The 20,747-nt window shown below is 39.6% G+C and overlaps 1 protein-coding gene across 5 annotated transcripts in view; it reads right to left on the bottom strand.

Moving 5' to 3' along the window:
- The window catches only part of RCOR3 (REST corepressor 3), a 271,152-nt gene that overhangs the window by 80,126 nt on the left and 170,279 nt on the right, over positions 1 to 20,747 (bottom strand). For all 5 annotated transcript variants that reach the window (XM_053712390.1, XM_053712394.1, XM_053712392.1 and 2 more), the window contains 3 exons: positions 10,805 to 11,017; positions 9,061 to 9,138; positions 8,886 to 8,943 (listed from right to left, as the gene is read on the bottom strand). In XM_053712390.1, the coding sequence (XP_053568365.1) occupies positions 8,886 to 8,943; positions 9,061 to 9,138; positions 10,805 to 11,017 (349 nt within the window). The remainder of the gene's footprint in view (positions 1 to 8,885; positions 8,944 to 9,060; positions 9,139 to 10,804; positions 11,018 to 20,747) is intronic.

Below are 20,747 nucleotides of genomic sequence, written 5' to 3'. Positions count from 1 at the left end.
AAATATAATACTGCTTGTTTGGTTGTTAACATTTTTGCTTAAACCCATGTTTGTATTTGTATATTGCTCCTAACAATCTGTTTTGCTTGTGTTTTTAACTTTAACTATGTTTTTAACTTTCACTTGGTTTACACTACTGAGCTTCTGGTTGCTATGCCAACGGGGCTTGACCTTGTGTCATGTGACGTGGTTTTACTTCCGGGTGCCAGGGTGTTTACAACACTGATTGTTTGCTGTGCAGGGGTATTTAAGGGGGGTAAGTATACTGTTTAACACTGTGCTGTTTTTTGAGAAAGGGGTAACACCCGAAACGTCAAAATAAATACTTTATCTTTTTGCAAGACCCTGTGAGTGACTTCCTCTTTGCTGCTTTATCTATACTCTTGAAATGCACCCGGGGCAAGGAGAGCTCAATGGAGCTATTTGAAGCTGGAGTGCTACTACACCTTCTACATGTATATATACATATATATACGTACGTATGTATGTATATACACACACTCACACATATGTGTATATATATATATATATATATATATATATTATATATATATATATACATACACACACACACACACACACACACACACGTCAGAGTGTCCTCCCATAAAGAAGCAATATGGCAAAAACATAATTTATGCTTACCTGATAAATTTATTTCTCTTGTAGTGTAGTCAGTCCACGGGTCATCCATTACTTATGGGATTATATCTCTCCCCAACAGGAAGTTGCAAGAGGATCACCCAAGCAGAGCTGCTATATAGCTCCTCCCCTCACATGTCATATCCAGTCATTCGACCGAAACAAAACGAGAAAGGAGAAACCATAGGGTGCAGTGGTGACTGGAGTTTAACTAAAATTTAGGTCTGCCTTAAAAGACAGGGCGGGCCGTGGACTGACTACACTACAAGATAAATAAATTTATCAGGTAAGCATAAATTATGTTTTCTCTTGTTAAGTGTAGTCAGTCCACGGGTCATCCATTACTTATGGGATACCAATACCAAAGCTAAAGTACACGGATGATGGGAGGGACAAGGCAGGAACTTTAAACGGAAGGAACCACTGCCTGAAGCACCTTTCTCCCAAAAATAGTCTCCGAAGAAGCAAAAGTGTCAAATTTGTAAAATTTTGAAAAAGTGTGAAGTGAAGACCAAGTTGCAGCCTTGCAAATCTGTTCAACAGAGGCCTCATTTTTAAAGGCCCAGGTGGAAGCCACAGCTCTAGTGGAATGAGCTGTAATTCTTTCAGGAGGCTGCTGTCCAGCAGTCTCATAGGCTAAACGTATTATGCTACGAAGCCAAAAAAAGAGAGAGGTAGCCGAAGCCTTTTGACCTCTTCTCTGTCCCGAGTAAACGACAAACAGGGAAGACGTTTGACGAAAATCTTTAGTTGCCTGTAAATAGAAATTCAGGGCACGGACTACATCCAGATTATGCAAAAGTCGTTCCTTCTTTGAAGAAGGGTTAGGACATAATGATGGAACAACAATCTCTTGATTGATATTCCTGTTAGAAACCACCTTAGGTAAAAACCCAGGTTTAGTACGCAGAACTACCTTGTCTGAATGGAAAATCAGATAAGGAGAATCACAGTGTAGGGCAGATAACTCAGAGACTCTTCGAGACGAGGAAATAGCCATCAAAAACAGAACTTTCCAAGATAACAGCTTAATATCAATGGAATGGAGGGGTTCAAACGGAACACCTTGAAGAACTTTAAGAACTAAGTTTAAGCTCCACGGCGGAGCAACAGTCTTAAACACAGGCTTAATCCTAGCCAAAGCCTGACAAAAAGCCTGAACGTCTGGAACATCTGCCAGACGTTTGTGTAACAGAATAGACAGAGCAGAAATCTGTCCCTTTAATGAACTAGCAGATAAACCCTTTTCTAAACCCTCTTGTAGAAAGGACAAAATCCTAGGAATCCTAACTTTACTCCATGAGTAACTCTTGGATTCACACCAATATAAGTATTTACGCCATATTTTATGGTAAATTTTTCTGGTAACAGGTTTCCGAGCCTGTATTAAGGTATCAATAACTGACTCCGAGAAGCCACGCTTTGATAGAATCAAGCGTTCAATCTCCAAGCAGTCAGCCTCAGAGAAACTAGATCTGGATGGTTGAAAGGACCCTGAATTAGAAGGTCCTGTCGCAGAGGTAGAGACCATGGTGGACAGGACAACATGCCCACTAGATCTGCATACCAGGTCCTGCGTGGCCACGCAGGTGTTATCAGAATCACCGATGCTCTCTCCTGTTTGATCTTGGCAATCAGCCGAGGAAGCAGCGGAAATGGTGGAAACACATAAGCCATGTTGAAACCCCAAGGGGCTGCTAGAGCATCTATCAGCGCCGCTCCCGGGTCCCTGGATCTGGATCCGTAGCAAGGAAATTTGGCATTCTGTCGAGAAGCCATGAGATCCAGTTCCGGTTTGCCCCAACGATGAATTAGTTGAGCAAAGACCTCAGGATGAAGTTTCCACTCCCCCGGATGAAAAGTCTGACGACTTAGGAAGTCCGCCTCCCAGTTCTCCACGCCTGGGATATAGATCGCCGACAGGTGGCAAGAGTTGGACTCTGCCCAGCGAATTATCTTTGATACTTCCAACATCGCTAGGGAACTCCTGGTTCCCCCTTGATGGTTGATGTAAGCCACAGTCGTGATATTGTCCGACTGAAATCTGATGAACCTCAGTGTTGCCAACTGAGGCCAAGCTAGAAGAGCATTGAATATCGCTCTTAATTCCAGAATATTTATTGGGAGGAGTTTCTCCTCCTGAGTCCACGATCCCTGAGCCTTCAGGGAGTTCCAGACTGCGCCCCAACCTAGAAGGCTGGCATCTGTTGTTACAATCGTCCAATCTGGCCTGCAAAAGGTCATCCCTTTGGACAGATGGAGTCGAGAAAGCCACCAGAGAAGAGAATCCCTGGTCTCTTTATCCAGATTTATTAGAGGGGACAAATCTGAGTAATCCCCATTCCACTGACTGAGCATGCATAATTGCAGCGGTCTGAGATGCAGGCGCGCAAATGGTACTATGTCCATTGCTGCTACCATTAAGCTGATTACTTCCATGCACCGGGCTACTGGCGGGTGTGGAATGGAATGAAGGGCACGGCAAGCATTTAGAACTTTTGATAACCTGGCCTCCGTCAGGTAAATCTTCATCTCTACAGAATCTATAAGAGTCCCTAAGAAGGGAACCCTTGTGAGTAGTAATAGAGAACTCTTTTCCACGTTCACCTTCCACCCATGCGACCTCAGAAATGCCAGAACTATCTCTGTATGAGACTTGGCAGTTTGAAAACTTGATGCTTGTATCAGAATGTCGTCTAGGTACGGAGCCACCGCTATGCCTCGCGGTCTTAGTACCGCCAGAAGTGAGCCCAGAACCTTTGTAAAGATTCTTGGGGCTGTAGCTAACCCGAAGGGAAGAGCTACAAACTGGTAATGCCTGTCTAGGAAGGCAAATCTTAGATACCGATAATGATCCTTGTGAATCGGTATGTGAAGGTAGGCATCCTTTAAGTCCACTGTGGTCATGTACTGACCCTCTTGGATCATGGGTAGGATGGTTCGAATAGTTTCCATTTTGAATGATGGAACTCTTAGGAACTTGTTTAGGATCTTTAAGTCCAAGATTGGTCTGAAGGTTCCCTCTTTCTTGGGAACCACAAACAGATTTGAATAAAATCCTTGCCCTTGTTCCGACCGCGGAACTGGGTGGATCACCCCCATTAATAAGAGGTCTTGTACACAGCGTAGAAACGCCTCTTTCTTTATTTGGTTTGCTGATAATCTTGAAAGATGAAATCTCCCTTGTGGAGGAGAAACTTTGAAGTCCAGAAGATATCCCTGAGATATGATCTCCAACGCCCAGGGATCCTGGACATCTCTTGCCCAAGCTTGGGCAAAGAGAGAAAGTCTGCCCCCCACTAGATCCGTTTCCGGACAGGGGGCCCTTACTTCATGCTGTCTTAGGGGCAGCAGCAGGTTTTCTGGCCTGCTTGCCCTTGTTCCAAGACTGGTTGCCCTTCCAACCCTGTCTGTAACAAGTAGCAGTCCCTTCCTGTTTTGGGGCGGAGGAAGTTGATGCTGCTCCTGCCTTGAAATTACGAAAGGCACGAAAATTAGACTGTCTGGCCTTTGATTTGGCCCTGTCCTGAGGAAGGGAGTGACCCTTACCTCCAGTAATGTCAGCAATAATTTCTTTCAAGCCGGGCCCGAATAAGGTTTGTCCTTTGAAAGGAATATTAAGCAATTTAGATTTAGAAGTTACATCTGCTGACCAGGATTTAAGCCATAGCGCTCTGCGCGCCTGGATGGCGAATCCGGAGTTCTTAGCCGTTAGTTTGGTTAAATGCACCACGGCATCCGAAACAAATGCATTAGCTAGCTTAAGGGCTTTAAGCTTGTTCATAATCTCATCCAATGGAGCTGTGCGAATAGCCTCTTCCAGAGACTCAAACCAGAATGCCGCCGCAGCAGTGACTGGCGCAATGCATGCAAGGGGCTGTAATATAAAACCTTGTTGAACAAACATTTTCTTAAGGTAACCTTCTAATTTTTTATCCATTGGATCTGAGAAAGCACAACTATCCTCCACCGGGATAGTGGTACGCTTGGCTAAAGTAGAAACTGCTCCCTCCACCTTAGGGACCGTCTGCCATAAGTCTCGTGTGGTGGCGTCTATTGGGAACATTTTTCTAAATATCGGAGGAGGGGAAAAAGGCACACCGGGTCTATCCCACTCCTTGCTAATAATCTCTGTAAGCCTTTTAGGTATAGGAAAAAAGTCAGTACACACCGGTACCGCATAGTATTTATCCAGCCTACATAATTTCTCTGGGATTGCCACCGTGTCGCAATCATTCTGAGCCGCTAACACCTCCCCTAGCAATACACGGAGGTTCTCAAGCTTAAATTTAAAATTTGAAATTTCTGAATCCGGTCTCCCCGGATCAGATCCGTCACCCACAGAATGAAGCTCTCCGTCCTCATGTTCTGCAAATTGTGACGCAGTATCGGACATGGCTCTCGTGTCATCAGCGCGCTCTGTCCTAAACTCAGAGCTATCGCGCTTGCCTCTTAACTCAGGCAAATTAGATAATACTTCTTTCATAACATTAGCCATATCATGCAAAGTGATTTGTAAGGGCCTTGATGTACTTGGCGCCACAATCTCACGCACCTCCTGAGCGGGAGGCGAAGGTACTGACACGTGAGGAGAGTTAGACGGCATAACTTCCCCCTCGATGTCTGGTGATAATTTCTTTACCGGTAAAGACTGACTTTTATTTAAAGTAACATCAATACAATTGGTACACAAATTTCTATTGGGCTCCACATTGGCTTTTAAACATAATGAACAAGTAGATTCATCTGTATCAGACATGTTTAACAGACTAGCAATGAAGGCTAGCAAGCTTGGAAAGAAACTGTCAGTGAATTTACAAGCAATATGAAAAAACGCAGCAGCGCTTTTAAAAACACAAAAAAACTGTCACAGTTGAAATAACAATGAACTAATTCAGTTATAGCCAACAATTTTAACAATAAATGTATGAATTTAGCAGAGGATTGCACCCACTAGCAAACGGATGATTAACCCCTCAATACCCACAACCGGATAATCAAGTTTAGATTTAACGTTTTTCTCACAGTCAAACTCACTGTCACAGGTCTGCTGTGACTGATTACCTCCCTCAAAATTGAATTTTGAAGACCCCTGAGCTCTCTGGAGACGTCCTGGATCAAGGAGGAAAAGGCAGGAAGACTGTGCTAGAATTTTATCTGCGCAACAAGGCGCTAAAAAAGGCCCCTCCCACTCATATTACAACAGTGGGAGACCTGTTACAACGGTTTCTATGCAGAAATAAACGTTAGCCATGTGGAAAAAAATCATGCCCAAAAAGATTTATCACCAAAGTACCTCACAAAACGAATAACATGCCAGTAAACGTTTTAAAAACAACTTTTCCAGTGTTATGTAAAGTTATCACTAAGCCTGCTACCAGTCGCTTCTACTGCAGTTAAGGCTTATACATTTATTTCAGTATTAACAGTATTTTCTCAGTCAAATTCTAGTCCCTAGAAAATAACTCAACTGCGCATACATTTAACAGCCTGATACCAGTCGCTACTACTGCATTAAAGGCTGTACTTACATCATATGGGTAACGGCAGTGTTTTCTTAGTCAATTCCATTCCTAGAAAATATTATACTGCACATACCTCATTTGAGGAGGACCCCGCATGCTATTCCCCTTTCTGAAGTTACCCCTCCTCAGAATGCGCGAGAACAGCCAGTGGATCTTAGTTACGTCTGCTAAGATCATAGAAAACGCAGGCAGATCTTCTTCTAAATACTGCCTGAGAGAAAAAACAGCACACTCCGGTGCCATTTTAAAATAACAAACTTTTGATTGAAGAATTAAGTAAAAAACTCCTGTCTCCTCTCACAACCTCCTTTGTTGAGACTTGCAAGAGAATGACTGGATATGACATGTGAGGGGAGGAGCTATATAGCAGCTCTGCTTGGGTGATCCTCTTGCAACTTCCTGTTGGGGAGAGATATAATCCCATAAGTAATGGATGACCCGTGGACTGACTACACTTAACAAGAGAAATTATATATATATATATATATATATATATATATATATATATACACATACACACACACACACTACCTTTATTCCATATAATTGCTGTACACAAAGCTTTTAAGCTAAACTAGTGTTAGTACAGTGATTTAGACCATCCCAGTACAGCTGTTTTGTGGCTTTTGCCACTCATCAGTTGGGAGTAGGTTGAAAAAAGTGAGTCATTGTAAACCTTATTTGCATGTCTTACACAGAATCCTTAGCTGCATTGAAAATAATGTATCAAGAAGTTTTCTGTGGGAAAAGCAAGCCTTCTGACTTGTTGAGATTTATTAATGGTCTACAATGAGTTACGCTCTCTACATTTTGTGCATAGTGGAGGATTTTAAACTTTTTGCCTCCCAATAATTTTAAAAGTTATATCTATCTATATATAAAAAATACTGGGGAAGGGGGCACTCTTCATGCTAACAGTCCCAAATAAATATATAACTCTTAGGAAGACAGAGTTCTATATAATGTAATAAGAACCAAGAAAGGGCACGGCTGCACAGGATAACACATTAAACCAAGCATTTATTAAAGAGGTGATAAAGACACCGGGTCTGCCTTCACAAAATTACAAATATTATATACCAGATAATAGGTGAACCAGATAATAGTACGTCACAATATCAAAAAGACAAACATCACCCCCTACATGCTAGCATGTTACAAAGCTGGCTAGCAAACAGTCCATATTATGATCCGGGCTCATGGTGTAAAAACACACACACACCGGTAAAATAGAACTGGTACCGTCCCTTTACTCTGCTGCCATCCGGGCACTTGAGTGTAAAGACACGCTCCGGTAGCAAGATATAAGTCCGGTCTCCTATATGCCAGACAGGACTGAGAAAAGACTTCCAGCTGAGCAGTATAATGCAAACAATGCTGATGGGATACTACCGGTTGCAAGACTTAAACTCCATGGCTTACCTTCATCTTTCTTGATTCACGGGGTGGATTCCATCCTGCTGCAAATTACCTCCATGATCCTATGTTTCTGTGATGCCAATGCCGATCTTCACTTGCTAAACTTGGGTAGGGATGAATGTAGTGAACAGGTACAATCAGAGCCGCTTCGCCTGATGGCGTTCTCCACGTTGCAAAGTTACAATCCCCGCATTACGAGTTTCGCCCCTCCCCTTATTGGGTTGGACTTGAGGCTTCGTCAGATGTATGATGTTACCACTCCTAGTGGCGTTTAAATACAAATTCTGTTACCTTGTTACACATCCCTTGTTACTATATCTTAAAGGGACATATCGCCATTTAATGACCTTTATCTGGTAATTCATGTTATACCTTTTATATACACTATAAAGCACTTTAGAGGTGACACCTATTGATGGCTTAACTATTTACATGTGATGTTAACAGCATGTTAATATTATACACACTTAAAACAAATACAGGTATGTGTTATCCTGAGCAGCCATGTCCTTCTATGGTTCTTATTACATTATATAGAACTCTATCTTCCTAAGAGGTGTATATATATATATATATATATATATATATATATATATGTGTATATTATATATATACACACACACACACAGTATATCTATCTATAGATTCTGATGAAGGGGTCTGTTTAAGCCCCGAAACGTCAAATTCTTTTTTGACTCACTAATATATATATATATATATATATATATATATATATATATATATATATAGTTAAAGAGAGAGAGAGAGAGAGAGAGAGATCTATACACATATACACACTCATAATTAGACATATGTATATACATTATAGCCCTTTCCAGTTAATTACCTTGCCATATACCATGTCCTTTTAAACCCTTATAAAAAAAAAAAGTATTAATATTTCTATGAAAAAAATGTATATTTAAGTGTAATAGTTTATTTTGATATGTTTGGTAAACTTTTTTTCTTTTCTTTAACCCTTACACTTTACACTAAGTCTTGAAGTGCGCTAATACTTTGAGCGCAATTTTGTTTGGTAGCACTTGAGCGTTTACATTCAACTTGTAATATGCGTGTTAGCGTAATAGCAATATTGCTTATCGTGTCCTGCTCTAACATTACCGCGTCACTTTTAATCTAGCCTTTAATGCATATTTTATTTTAGGGTAGATTTATTATGATTTATTTTTCATTGGTGTCAAATTATCTGGGTAATTTCTGTATCCACTGTTCAGAATGACTGACAACAAACGTGATTGATAATATAAAGGGGCACATAGAATATTATTCTCAACAAACCTTGCACTGCAAGAAGCTGTTCCTCTGTAGTCCAGCGGGCGTTTACTTTTTGATTTGACTGTAAAAGTTGTGATGACATGAACACAAAAATGTCAGCTGTGCAATACACTGAAAATGTCACAATAATAACATATCATCTGCTGTTCTAGACAGTACATTTGCTGGTTAGGGTTACCTCAGGTGGTTTGAATTCTTCTATGCCGCCTTCTAGCTTCTGTTTAAGTGCACTGTTAACCTGTTTAGCATTCTGAACCTTTAAAAAAAAAAAAAAAAAAGAAGAGGTGCGTAAATCGTAATTTAAGCAAACTGGATGTGCAAAAACACATACAAATGTGTACTTATGATAAAACAACATTCACGCTTTGTACTTATAACATGGGCTGAACATGTGCATTCCATAAGCGTGTATGAAATTTACTCTCAAATTTCAGCGTAATTATCTAAGCATTTCAGTCCTACAGTTCTCAATGTTTTTCTCTCACAAATGAAAAGATACACTCTAATAGAGAAACACATGCATACAAATATATAGGCGATTTTAAGATACTATACGCAGAAAGCAGCATAATGTGACATATTTGTGGGTTGCAGGATTTAATTTCTAGAATAATTCCACCAGGGCAGCCCCTGCAAGGGTCAGTGTGAAAAACCACGTCTGACCTTGAGAGGTATAGATCATCAGGCCCCAAAGTCTTAAAAATATGTAGATGATCCTTAGTTAGATATTAATTTTTTAAAGGGACATGATACCCAAATGTTGAAGCACTTGAAAATGATGTAGCATAGCTGTAAAAAGCTGATTAAAAACCACACCTGAACATCCCTATGTAAAAAAGGAAGATATTTACCTAACAATTTCCCAAGTATTTACACCCAACTGTAAAGAGACTTTAAGCAGTCAATCAGGATGCTAGTCCCATGACTTGCAAGAGAGTGTGCATTTGGCAAGTGCAGGCACAGTCATGTTTTTGCCTATTTAGTTCAAGGAAGTTTACTATCAAATCTCATAAGATTTCAGTTAAAACTCATGAGATCACAGCAAAGCAATGCATTACCTAAACACTGCTGATGCTGATTTTTTTTTTTTTTTAAACTTGCAGCTGGAAAGCAGCAAAAATATAACTGTTCACATAGCACTTACTCTGGTGAGCTGAAGAAAGTTTGAGGCAAAATATCTTCCTTTTTTACATAGCGATGTTAAGGTGTTATTTTCATGTCATCTTTTTACCGTTATGCTGCGTCACTTTCAAGCGATTTGGCATATCAGTATTATGTACCTGAAAGTCCTGGCTCTTGAAATGTCATCCTAAATTAAAATAACCCAGCATGGGTAGTATGATACATTTACTGAAATTAAGGGGCATGTAGTAGCCATAATAAACTACTGCATCTATAGAAGCACAGCACCAGGTACATTCTTTTTTTATTTCTTTTATGACCACAATGTACGCTATTAGGACCTCCCTCCAGCAGGCCTTCTAGAATAGTGTGGTTAAGCCCCATAGAAAGCCCAGCGACTGGTCCTTAAGGGGTTAAAGTGATGGCTATACAACAAGTAACTTACAGTACTGGCATACAGAATATATACTATTAGTCATAGGACTACAAAAGATCCATATGTATCCTTTGCATGACTAATTAGTACATAAGTTGCAATACTATACATAGCACCACAGCCTTATTTTTGATGAATGAATATTCAAGTTCCTACGTGTTATTGGTTATTGTAACTGGCATACAGAGGTTTATATTTAAACTTTCATGCTCCTTTAGTATCAGTAAATCTAATTCATAAAAAAAATAATTATTTTTTTAAAACTAGCTCATTGCGGTATTACCACTTGCCCAAAAATCACACATTCGTAAAACACAAGTGGTACAAATACATAAAAAAAAAGAACTTATTAATAGTGAACTACCTGACGCTTTAATGAGATCAGCTCCATGTCCAATTGTCGTAGAATGGTGTTGGCTGCGTTAGGACTACAAGACACTGCTACAACATCTTCTTTGGAAATAAACATGCCTTTTGGTGGACGACATTTAGCGCGCTGAGAATGGTGGCGATGTTGTAAACTTTGGTATTCTCTTCTACCTAGAGCAACCTTGATAGGTTGAATACAGGATTCTGCCTAAATAAAGAAATAAATATTGATTCAGTTTACTTCACACTTCTTCCAATGAATACTGTCCCACATGTTAACTGGTTTATATAAAACTGGTTTCTGGGTACCTCTCATCAGTGCCTAATGAATCAGTACATATCTACTTCCCTATGTTATATCATTAGAAAACAGAACGCTGCAAAAAGGAATAGCTAAGTAGCTAAATAGTTCAAGGATCTTGGGTCACATAAGATAGAATTATTATTTTTTAACATGTATAGTCCTTGGTTTATGACAAGATTCCATTCCATAAAAGACCAGTTGCAAATAAACTTATGTAAAATTAACCTAATTATATCATGTATGACAATGGGAAGTGAATGAGTGTGCCCTGGAATTTAGGTAATAATATAATCATATTTAAAGGGACATGAAACCCAAAAAAATTCTTTCATGATTCAGATAGAGAATAAAAATTTTAAACAACTTTCTAATTCACTTATATTATCAAATTTGCTTAATTCTTTTGGTATCATTTGTTGAAGTAGCAGCAATGCACTACTGGTGTCTAACTGAACACATGGGTGAGCCAATCACAATCGATATATATATGCAGCCACCAATCAACAGTTAGAACCTAGGTTCTCTGCTGCTCATAAGCTTACCTAAATAAACCTTTCAGCAAAGGATAACAAGAGAAGGAAGCAAATTAAACAAATAGAAGTAAATTGGAAAGTTGTTTAAAATTGTATTCTCTATCTGAATCATGAAAGAAAAATTTTGTGTTTCATGTCCCTTTAAATCTCTGAAATGCATTCTAACGCCTAGATTTAGAGTTTTGTCGGTAAAAACCCGCGTAGCTAACGCTGCTTTTTTTTCCAGCGCACCCTTAAGACAACGCTGGTATTTAGAGTTGTCTGAGTGGCTGTGTTAGGCTTAGAAAAGGGTGCGTTGAGCCTAATTTAGCTCCACTTCAATCCTTAATACCAGCGTTGCTTACGGTAGCGGTAAGCTGGAAAAACGTGCTCATGCACAATATCCCCCTAGGAAACAATGGGGCAGTTTGGGCTGAAAAAAAACCTAACACCTGTAAAAAAGCAGCGTTCAGCTCCTAACGCAGCCCCATTGTTTCCTATGGGGAAACAGTTTCTAAGTCTGCACCTAACACCCTAACATGAACCCTGATTCTAAACACCCCTAACCTTACACTTATTAACCCCTAATCTGCCGTCCCCGCTATCGCTGACACCTGCATTATACTATTAACCCCTAATCTTCCACTCCGGACACCGCCGCCACCTACATTATCCCTATGAACCCCTAATCTGCTGCCCCTGACATCGCCGACCCCTACATTATATTTATTAACCCTTAATCTGCCCCCCTCAATGTCGCCGCTACCTAACTATACTTATTAACCCCTAATCTGCCGACCGGACCTCGCTGCCACTATAATAAATGTATTAACGCCTAAACCGCCGCACTCCCGCCTCGCAAACACTATAATAAATAGTATGATGGAAAGACAAAAACAAAAACAGAGGCGCCACATATGTAGATCAATAGGGGCCAACAAATCCAAAAATTAATAGATACAGGGTACTCACAAAGGTGACGGCACTCTATTATGCCAATAGGAGCGGGCTGGTGTTCAACAGCGTACCAGCTAGCTGTGTGAAGGGATCCCCACCAGATAAGACCGCACAAGAATCCTATGGCATCGGATCAACGACTCTGTACTTTGTCAGGAGTTCTATTCTCACACATCCAGCTGTAAATTTGTTATACTTTTGGTATTTTTATTTTGTATAATAAAATACTGATTTTAACTTTTATATAAGTCTGGTGGTTGGTGTGATAGTCTCCGTAACAGTAACCCAAGGGTAGTTCAGCCCTTCTCCCCATTCAACTTGCAGTTCCAGCCTGAGGGAACCATTGCCATTGGGATTGATGATCATTGATCCGATACCATAGGATTCTAGTGCTGTCTTATCTGGTGGTGATCCCTTCACACAGCTAGCTGGTACGCTGTTGAACACCAGCCCGCTCCTATTGGCATAATAGAGTGTCGTCACCTTTGTGAGTACCCTGTATCTATTCATTTTTGGATTTGTTGGTCCCTATTGATCTACACATGTGGCGCCTCTGTTTTTGTTTTTGTCTTTCCATCATAGAAGTTTATCATCCCTTCGGGTGAAGACAGAGAGCTGCCTTTCAAGCTATTGGACTTTTGTGGACACCTGTCGAACTTCTTTTCATATCTGGCTAGTCCATAGCAGCGTATTGTACACGTTTTATCAATATTTTATGTTTTTATATATATTTTTATAGAGATTTATACATGGTCTATTTATAACTTAATATATACCTTTTTAGATATTTACCCACTTTGAGCTTTAGCGCCTCCTATAGGAGTCCAGTGATCCTTGTGATCACGGATACTCCTTTATTTATAATAAATAGTATTAACTCCTAATCTGCCCTCCCTAACATCGCCGCCACCTACCTACAATTGTTAACCCCTAATCTCCCGCCCGCAACGTCGCCGCTACTATAATAAAGTTATTAACCCCTAAACCTAACTCTAACCCTAACCCTAACACCCCCCTAACATAAATATAATTTAAATTAAACTAAATAATATTCCTTAAATAAATGAATCCTATTTAAAACTAAATACTTACCTAGAAAATAAACCCTAATATAGCTACAATATAACTAATAATTACATTGTAGCTATTTTAGGATTTATATTTATTTTACAGGCAACTTTGTATTTATTTTAACTAGGTAGAATAGCTATTAAATAGTTAAGAACTATTTAATAGCTACCTAGTTAAAATAAGTACAAAATTACCTGTAAAATAAATCCTAACCTAAGTTACAAATACACCTAACACTACACTATCATTAAATTAATTAAATAAATTACCTACAATTAGCTAAACTAAAATACAATAAAATAAACTATTCTATAATGCAAAAAAACAACAACACTAAATTACAAAATATAAAAAAAAATTACAAGAGGTTTAAACTAATTACACCTAATCTAAGCCCCCTAATAAAATAAAAAATCCCCCCAAAATAAAAAAAATGCCCTACCCTATTCTAAATTACAAAAGTAATCAGCTCTTTTACCAGCCCTTAAAAGGGCTTTTTGCGGGGCATTGCCCCAAAGTAATCAGCTCTTTTACCTGAAAATAAAAATACAATACCACCCACATACCCCTACTCTAACCCACCCAGAACAGCCAATAGAATAGCCAATAGAATGCAAGCTCAATACGATTGGCTGATTGGATCAGCCAATCGGATTGAACTTCAATCTGATTTTTTCGACCTTAATTCTGATTGGCTGATAGAATCCTATCAGCCAATCGGAATTGAAGGGACGCCATCTTGGATGACGTCCCTTAAAGGAACCTTCATTCGCCGGGAAGTCGTCGGTTGAAGAGGATGGCTCTGCGTCGGCTCCTTTGAAGATGGCTCCGCTCCGGATGGATGAAGATTGAAGACGCCGCCTGGATGAACACTTCTACCGGATGGAGGACCTCTTGTTGCCCCGCTTGGATGAAGACTTCTACCGGATGAAGGACCTCCTCTGCACACCTTGGATGAAGAATTCGGCTTGGCTGGGTGGAGACGACTCAAGGTAGGATGATCTTCAGGGGGTTAGCAATAGGTTTTTTTAAGGGGGGTTTGGGTGGGTTAGAGCAGGGGTCTGTGGGTGGTGGGTTGTAATGTTGGGGGGGTATTGCATTTTTATTTTCAGGTAAAAGAGCTGATTACTTTGGGGGCAATGCCCCACAAAAAGCCCTTTTAAGGGCTGGTAAAAGAGCTGATTACTACTTTTGTAGTTTAGAATAGGGTAGGGCATTTTTTTTATTTTGGGGGGATTTTTTATTTTATTAGGGGGCTTAGATTAGGTGTAATAAGTTTAAACCTCTTGTAATTTTTTTTTTTTTTAAATTTAGTGTTTGTTTGTTTGTTTTTGTATTATAGAATAGTTTATTTTATTGTATTTTAGTTTAGCTAATTGTAGGTAATTTATTTAATTAATTTAATGATAGTGTAGTGTTAGGTGTATTTGTAACTTAGGTTAGGATTTATTTTACAGGTAATTTTGTACTTATTTTAACTAGGTAGCTATTAAATAGTTCTTAACTATTTAATAGCTATTCTACCTAGTTAAAATAAATACAAAGTTGCCTGTAAAATAAATATAAATCCTAAAATAGCTACAATGTAACTATTAGTTATATTGTAGCTATATTAGGGTTTATTTTCTAGGTAAGTATTTAGTTTTAAATAGGAATAATTTATTTAATTTTAGGAATATTATTTCGTTTAATTAAAATGATATTTAAGTTAGGAGGGTGTTAGGGTTAGGTTTAGGGGTTAATAATTTTATTATAGTAGCGGCGACAATGCGGGCAGGAGATTAGGGGTTAATAATTGTAGGTAGGTGGCGGCGATGTTAGGGAGAGCAGATTAGGGGTTAATACTATTTATTATATTGTTTGCGAGGCGGGAGTGCGGCGGTTTAGGGGTTAATACAGTTATTATAGTGGCGACGAGGTCCGGTCAGCAGATTAGGGGTTAATAAGTGTAGGTAAGGTATCGGCAACGTTGGGGGGGCAGATTAGGGGTTAATAAATATAATATAGGGGTCGGCGATGTTAGGGGCAGCAGATTAGGGGTTCATAGGTATAATGTGGGTGGCGGCGGTGTCCGGTCGGCAGATTAGGGGTTAAAAATTTTTATTATAGTGGCGGCGATGTGGGGGGGGCATCGGTTTAGGGGTACATAGGTAGTTTATGGGTGTTAGTGTACTTTGTAGCACAGTAGTTAAGAGCTTTATATTCACGCGTTAGCCCATAAAGCTCTTAACTACTGACTTTTTTTGTCGGTAGGAGTCTTGTCGGTAGAGGGTCTACCGCTCACTTCTTCCAAGACTCCAAATACCAACGTTAGGCAGATCCCATTGAAAAGATAGGTTACGAAATTGGCATAAGGGGATCTGCGGTAGCCTGGAGTCGCGGTAAGGAAGTGAGCGTTAGACCCTTTCCTGCCTGACTCTAAATACCAGCGGGCGGTAAAAAGCAGCGTTAGGACCCTGCTTTTGACGGCTAACGCCAAACTCTAAATCTAGCCGTATGAATCTAAAAATCATTACTATGATAAAACAAATTATTAGCTAAATCATTTTATACACTGTAAAAAAATAATAATATATGGAACCTACGGTATGTCTCCCAAAACACTAAATGCTGAAATACTTTCACCCTTAAAGGGATAGTAAACCATTTCTTGGGTTTCATGTCCCTTTAAAACAGGGGTGGGCAAGAGGTAGATTGTGGTCTACCGGTGGACCGTGAGTGAATTTTCAGGTGACCGTCTGTAAGATTTCAAAACTCTGCGTAATAAGAGAGAGAATCTAGATTCTGAGTGAAGAGCCTCACCACCATAGATGTGTGAGAAATCTTTCTCTTATTCAGACTTTTGAAATCAGCTATGACTCTGAGTCTATGATGGCAGTATGGGCACTGTACTTCAGCATACGCGACGCAGCTGTAGCTGAACTCGCTGCCCCAGCTTTGGTTACAGGACCTGCCCCCTAATCAACCAGACATGGCATCCAGCCAATAAAGTTACTTTGTAGAATGAGTCTCGAGCCATCTTGATTGTGAGACTACTTATCATACGCAAGAGCATTACACAGATAAGGTTGCTTGATGGTCCCAGCGTGACGTAAAGAGAGAGCTCTCGCAGTAAGTAAAGACAGAGTGGGCTGTATTTGTTATTAAACTGCACTGCTAATTTTTAAAGCTGTATTATTTCTGTCAAAAATAAAATTTTCAGCCAGCAGGTCCTATTTGTGTCAAAAAACATAATTTATGTAAGAACTTACCTGATAAATTCATTTCTTTCATATTAGCAAGAGTCCATGAGCTAGTGACGTATGGGATATACATTCCTACCAGGAGGGGCAAAGTTTCCCAAACCTCAAAATGCCTACAAATACACCCCTCACCACACCCGCAAATCAGTTTAACAAATAGCCAAGAAGTGGGGTGATAAGAAAAAAGTGCGAAGCATAAATATAAGGAATTGGAATAATTGTGCTTTATACAAAAAAATCATAACCACCACAAAAAAGGGTGGGCCTCATGGACTCTTGCTAATATGAAAGAAATGAATTTATCAGGTAAGTTCTTACATAAATTATGTTTTCTTTCATGTAATTAGCAAGAGTCCATGAGCTAGTGACGTATGGGATAATGACTACCCAAGATGTGGATCTTCCACGCAAGAGTCACTAGAGAGGGATAAAATAAAGACAGCCAATTCCGCTGAAAAAAATCCACACCCAAAAATAAAGTTTAAATCTTATAAAGAAAAAAACTGAAAATATAAGCAGAAGATTCAAACTGAAACAGCTGCCTGAAGTACTTTTCTACCAAAAACAGCTTCAGAAGAAGAAAAAACATCAAAATGGTAGAATTTAGTAAAAGTATGCAGACCAAGTTGCTGCTTTGCAAATCTGATCAACCAAAGCTTCATTCCTAAACGCCCAGGAAGTAGAAACTGACCTAGTAGAATGAGCTGTAATCCTTTGAGGCGGAGTTTTACCCGACTCGACATAAGCATGATGAATTAAAGATTTCAACCAAGATGCCAAAGAAATGGCAGAGGCCTTCTGACCTTTCCTAGAACCGGAAAAGATAACAAATAGACTAGAAGTCTTTCTGAAATTCTTAGTAGCTTCAACATAATATTTCAAAGCTCTAACTACATCCAAAGAATGCAATGATTTCTCCTTAGAATTCTTAGGATTAGGACATAATGAAGGAACCACAATTTCTCTACTAATGTTGTTAGAATTCACAACCTTAGGTAAAAATTTAAAAGAAGTTCGCAACACCGCCTTATCCGGGTGAAAAATCAGAAAAGGAGACTCACAAGAAAGAGCAGATAATTCAGAAACTCTTCTGGCAGAAGAGATGGCCAAAAGGAACAAAACTTTCCAAGAAAGTAATTTAATGTCCAATGAATGCATAGGTTCAAACGGAGGAGCTTGAAGAGCCCCCAGAACCAAATTCAAACTCCAAGGAGGAGAAATTGACTTAATGACAGGTTTTATACGAACCAAAGCTTGTACAAAACAATGAATATCAGGAAGATTAGCAATCTTTCTGTGAAAAAGAACAGAAAGAGCAGAGATTTGTCCTTTCAAGGAACTTGCAGACAAACCTTTATCCAAACCATCCTGAAGAAACTGTAAAATTCTCGGAATTCTAAAAGAATGCCAGGAAAAATGATGAGAAAGACACCAAGAAATATAAGTCTTCCAGACTCTATAATATATCTCCCTAGATACGGATTTACGAGCCTGTAACATAGTATTAATCACAGAGTCAGAGAAACCTCTTTGACTAAGAATCAAGCATTCAATCTCCACACCTTTAAATTTAAGGATTTGAGATCCTGATGGAAAAAAGGACCTTGCGACAGAAGGTCTGGTCTTAACGGAAGAGTCAACGGTTGGCAAGAGGCCATCCGGACAAGATCCGCATACCAAAACCTGTGAGGCCATGCTGAAGCTACCAGCAGAACAAACGAGCATTCCTTCAGAATCTTGGAGATTACTCTTGGAAGAAGAACTAGAGGCGGAAAGATATAGGCAGGATGATACTTCCAAGGAAGTGACAATGCATCCACTGCTTCCGCTTGAGGATCCCTGGATCTGGACAGATACCTGGGAAGTTTCTTGTTTAGATGAGAGGCCATCAGATCTATTTCTGGAAGTCCCCACATTTGAACAATCTGAAGAAATACCTCTGGGTGAAGAGACCATTCGCCCGGATGTAACGTTTGGCGACTGAGATAATCCACTTCCCAATTGTCTATACCTGGGATATGAACTGCAGAAACTAGACAGGAGCTGGATTCCGCCCATACCAGAATTCGAGATACTTCTTTCATAGCCAGAGGACTGTGAGTCCCTCCTTGATGATTGATGTATGCCACAGTTGTGACATTGTCTGTCTGAAAACAAATGAACGATTCTCTCTTTAGAAGAGGCCATGACTGAAGAGCTCTGAAAATTGCACGGAGTTCCAAAATATTGATCGGTAATCTCACCTCCTGAGATTCCCAAACCCCTTGTGCTGTCAGAGACCCCCACACAGCTCCCCAACCTGTAAGACTTGCATCTGTTGAAATTACAGTCCAGGTCGGAAGAACAAAAGAAGCCCCCTGAACTAAACAATGGTGATCTGTCCACCACGTCAGAGAGTGTCGTACAATCGGTTTTAAAGATATTGAGATATCTTTGTGTAATCCCTGCACCACTGGTTCAGCATACAGAGCTGAAGAGGTCGCATGTGAAAACGAGCAAAGGGGATCGCGTCCGATGCAGCAGTCATAAGACCTAGAATTTCCATGCATAAGGCTACCGAAGGGAATGATTGTGACTGAAGGTTTCGACAAGCTGATATCAATTTTAGACGTCTCTTGTCTGTCAAAGACAGAGTCATGGACACTGAATCTATCTGGAAACCTAAAAAGGTTACCCTTGTCTGAGGAATCAATGAACTTTTTGGTAAATTGATCCTCCAACCATGATCTTGAAGAAACAACACAAGTCGATTCGTATGAGATTCTGCTAAATGTGAAGACTGAGCAAGTACCAAGATATCGTCCAAATAAGGAAATACCACAATACCCTGTTCTCTGATTACAGACAGAAGGGCACCGAGAACCTTTGTAAAAATTCTTGGAGCTGTTGCTAGGCCAAACGGTAGAGAAATAGCATCAGGGACAGGAAAAACTTCTGGAATAACTACAGGAGATTTAAAAACCTTATCTAAACGTTTAGATTTAGTATCAAGAGGACTAGAATCCTCTATTTCTAATGCAATTAGGACTTCTTTAAGTAAAGAACGAATAAATTCCATTTTAAATAAATATGAAGATTTATCAGCATCAACCTCTGAGACAGAATCCTCTGAACCAGAAGAACCATTATCAGAATCAGAATGATGATGTTCATTTAAAAATTCATCTGAAAAATGAGAAGTTTTAAAAGACTTTTTACGTTTACTAGAAGGAGGAATAACAGACATAGCCTTCTTAATGGATTTAGAAACAAAATCTCTTATGTTATCAGGAACACTCTGAGCATTAGATGTTGACGGAACAGCAACAGGTAATGTAACAGTACTAAAGGAAATATTATCTGCATTAACAAGTTTGTCATGACAATCAGTACAAACAACAGCTGGAGGAACAGATACCATAAGTTTACAGCAGATACACTTAGCTTTGGTAGATCCAGCACCAGGCAGCGATTTTCCAGAAGTATCTTCTGACTCAGTGTTAACGTGGGACATCTTGCAATATGTAATAGAAAAAACAACATATAAAGCAAAATTGATCAAATTCCTTAAATGACAGTTTCAGGAATGGGAAAAAATGCCAGTGAACAAGCTTCTAGCAACCAGAAGCAATAAATAATGAGACTTAAATAATGTGGAGACAATAGTGACGCCCATATTTTTTTAGCGGCAAAAAAGACGCCCACATTATTTGGCGTCTAAATGCTTTTGGCGCCAAAAATGACGCCACATCCGGAACGCCGACACTTTTGTCGCAAAAAAACGTCAAAAATGACGCAACTTCCGGCGACACGTATGACGCCGGAAACAGAAAAAATGTTTGCGCCAAAAAAGTCCGCGCCAAGAATGACGCA

The sequence above is a fragment of the Bombina bombina genome, chromosome 4, assembly GCF_027579735.1.
Source record: "Bombina bombina isolate aBomBom1 chromosome 4, aBomBom1.pri, whole genome shotgun sequence".
NCBI classification, from domain to species: domain Eukaryota; kingdom Metazoa; phylum Chordata; class Amphibia; order Anura; family Bombinatoridae; genus Bombina; species Bombina bombina.
This window is presented reverse-complemented; position numbering and strand designations above follow the sequence as displayed.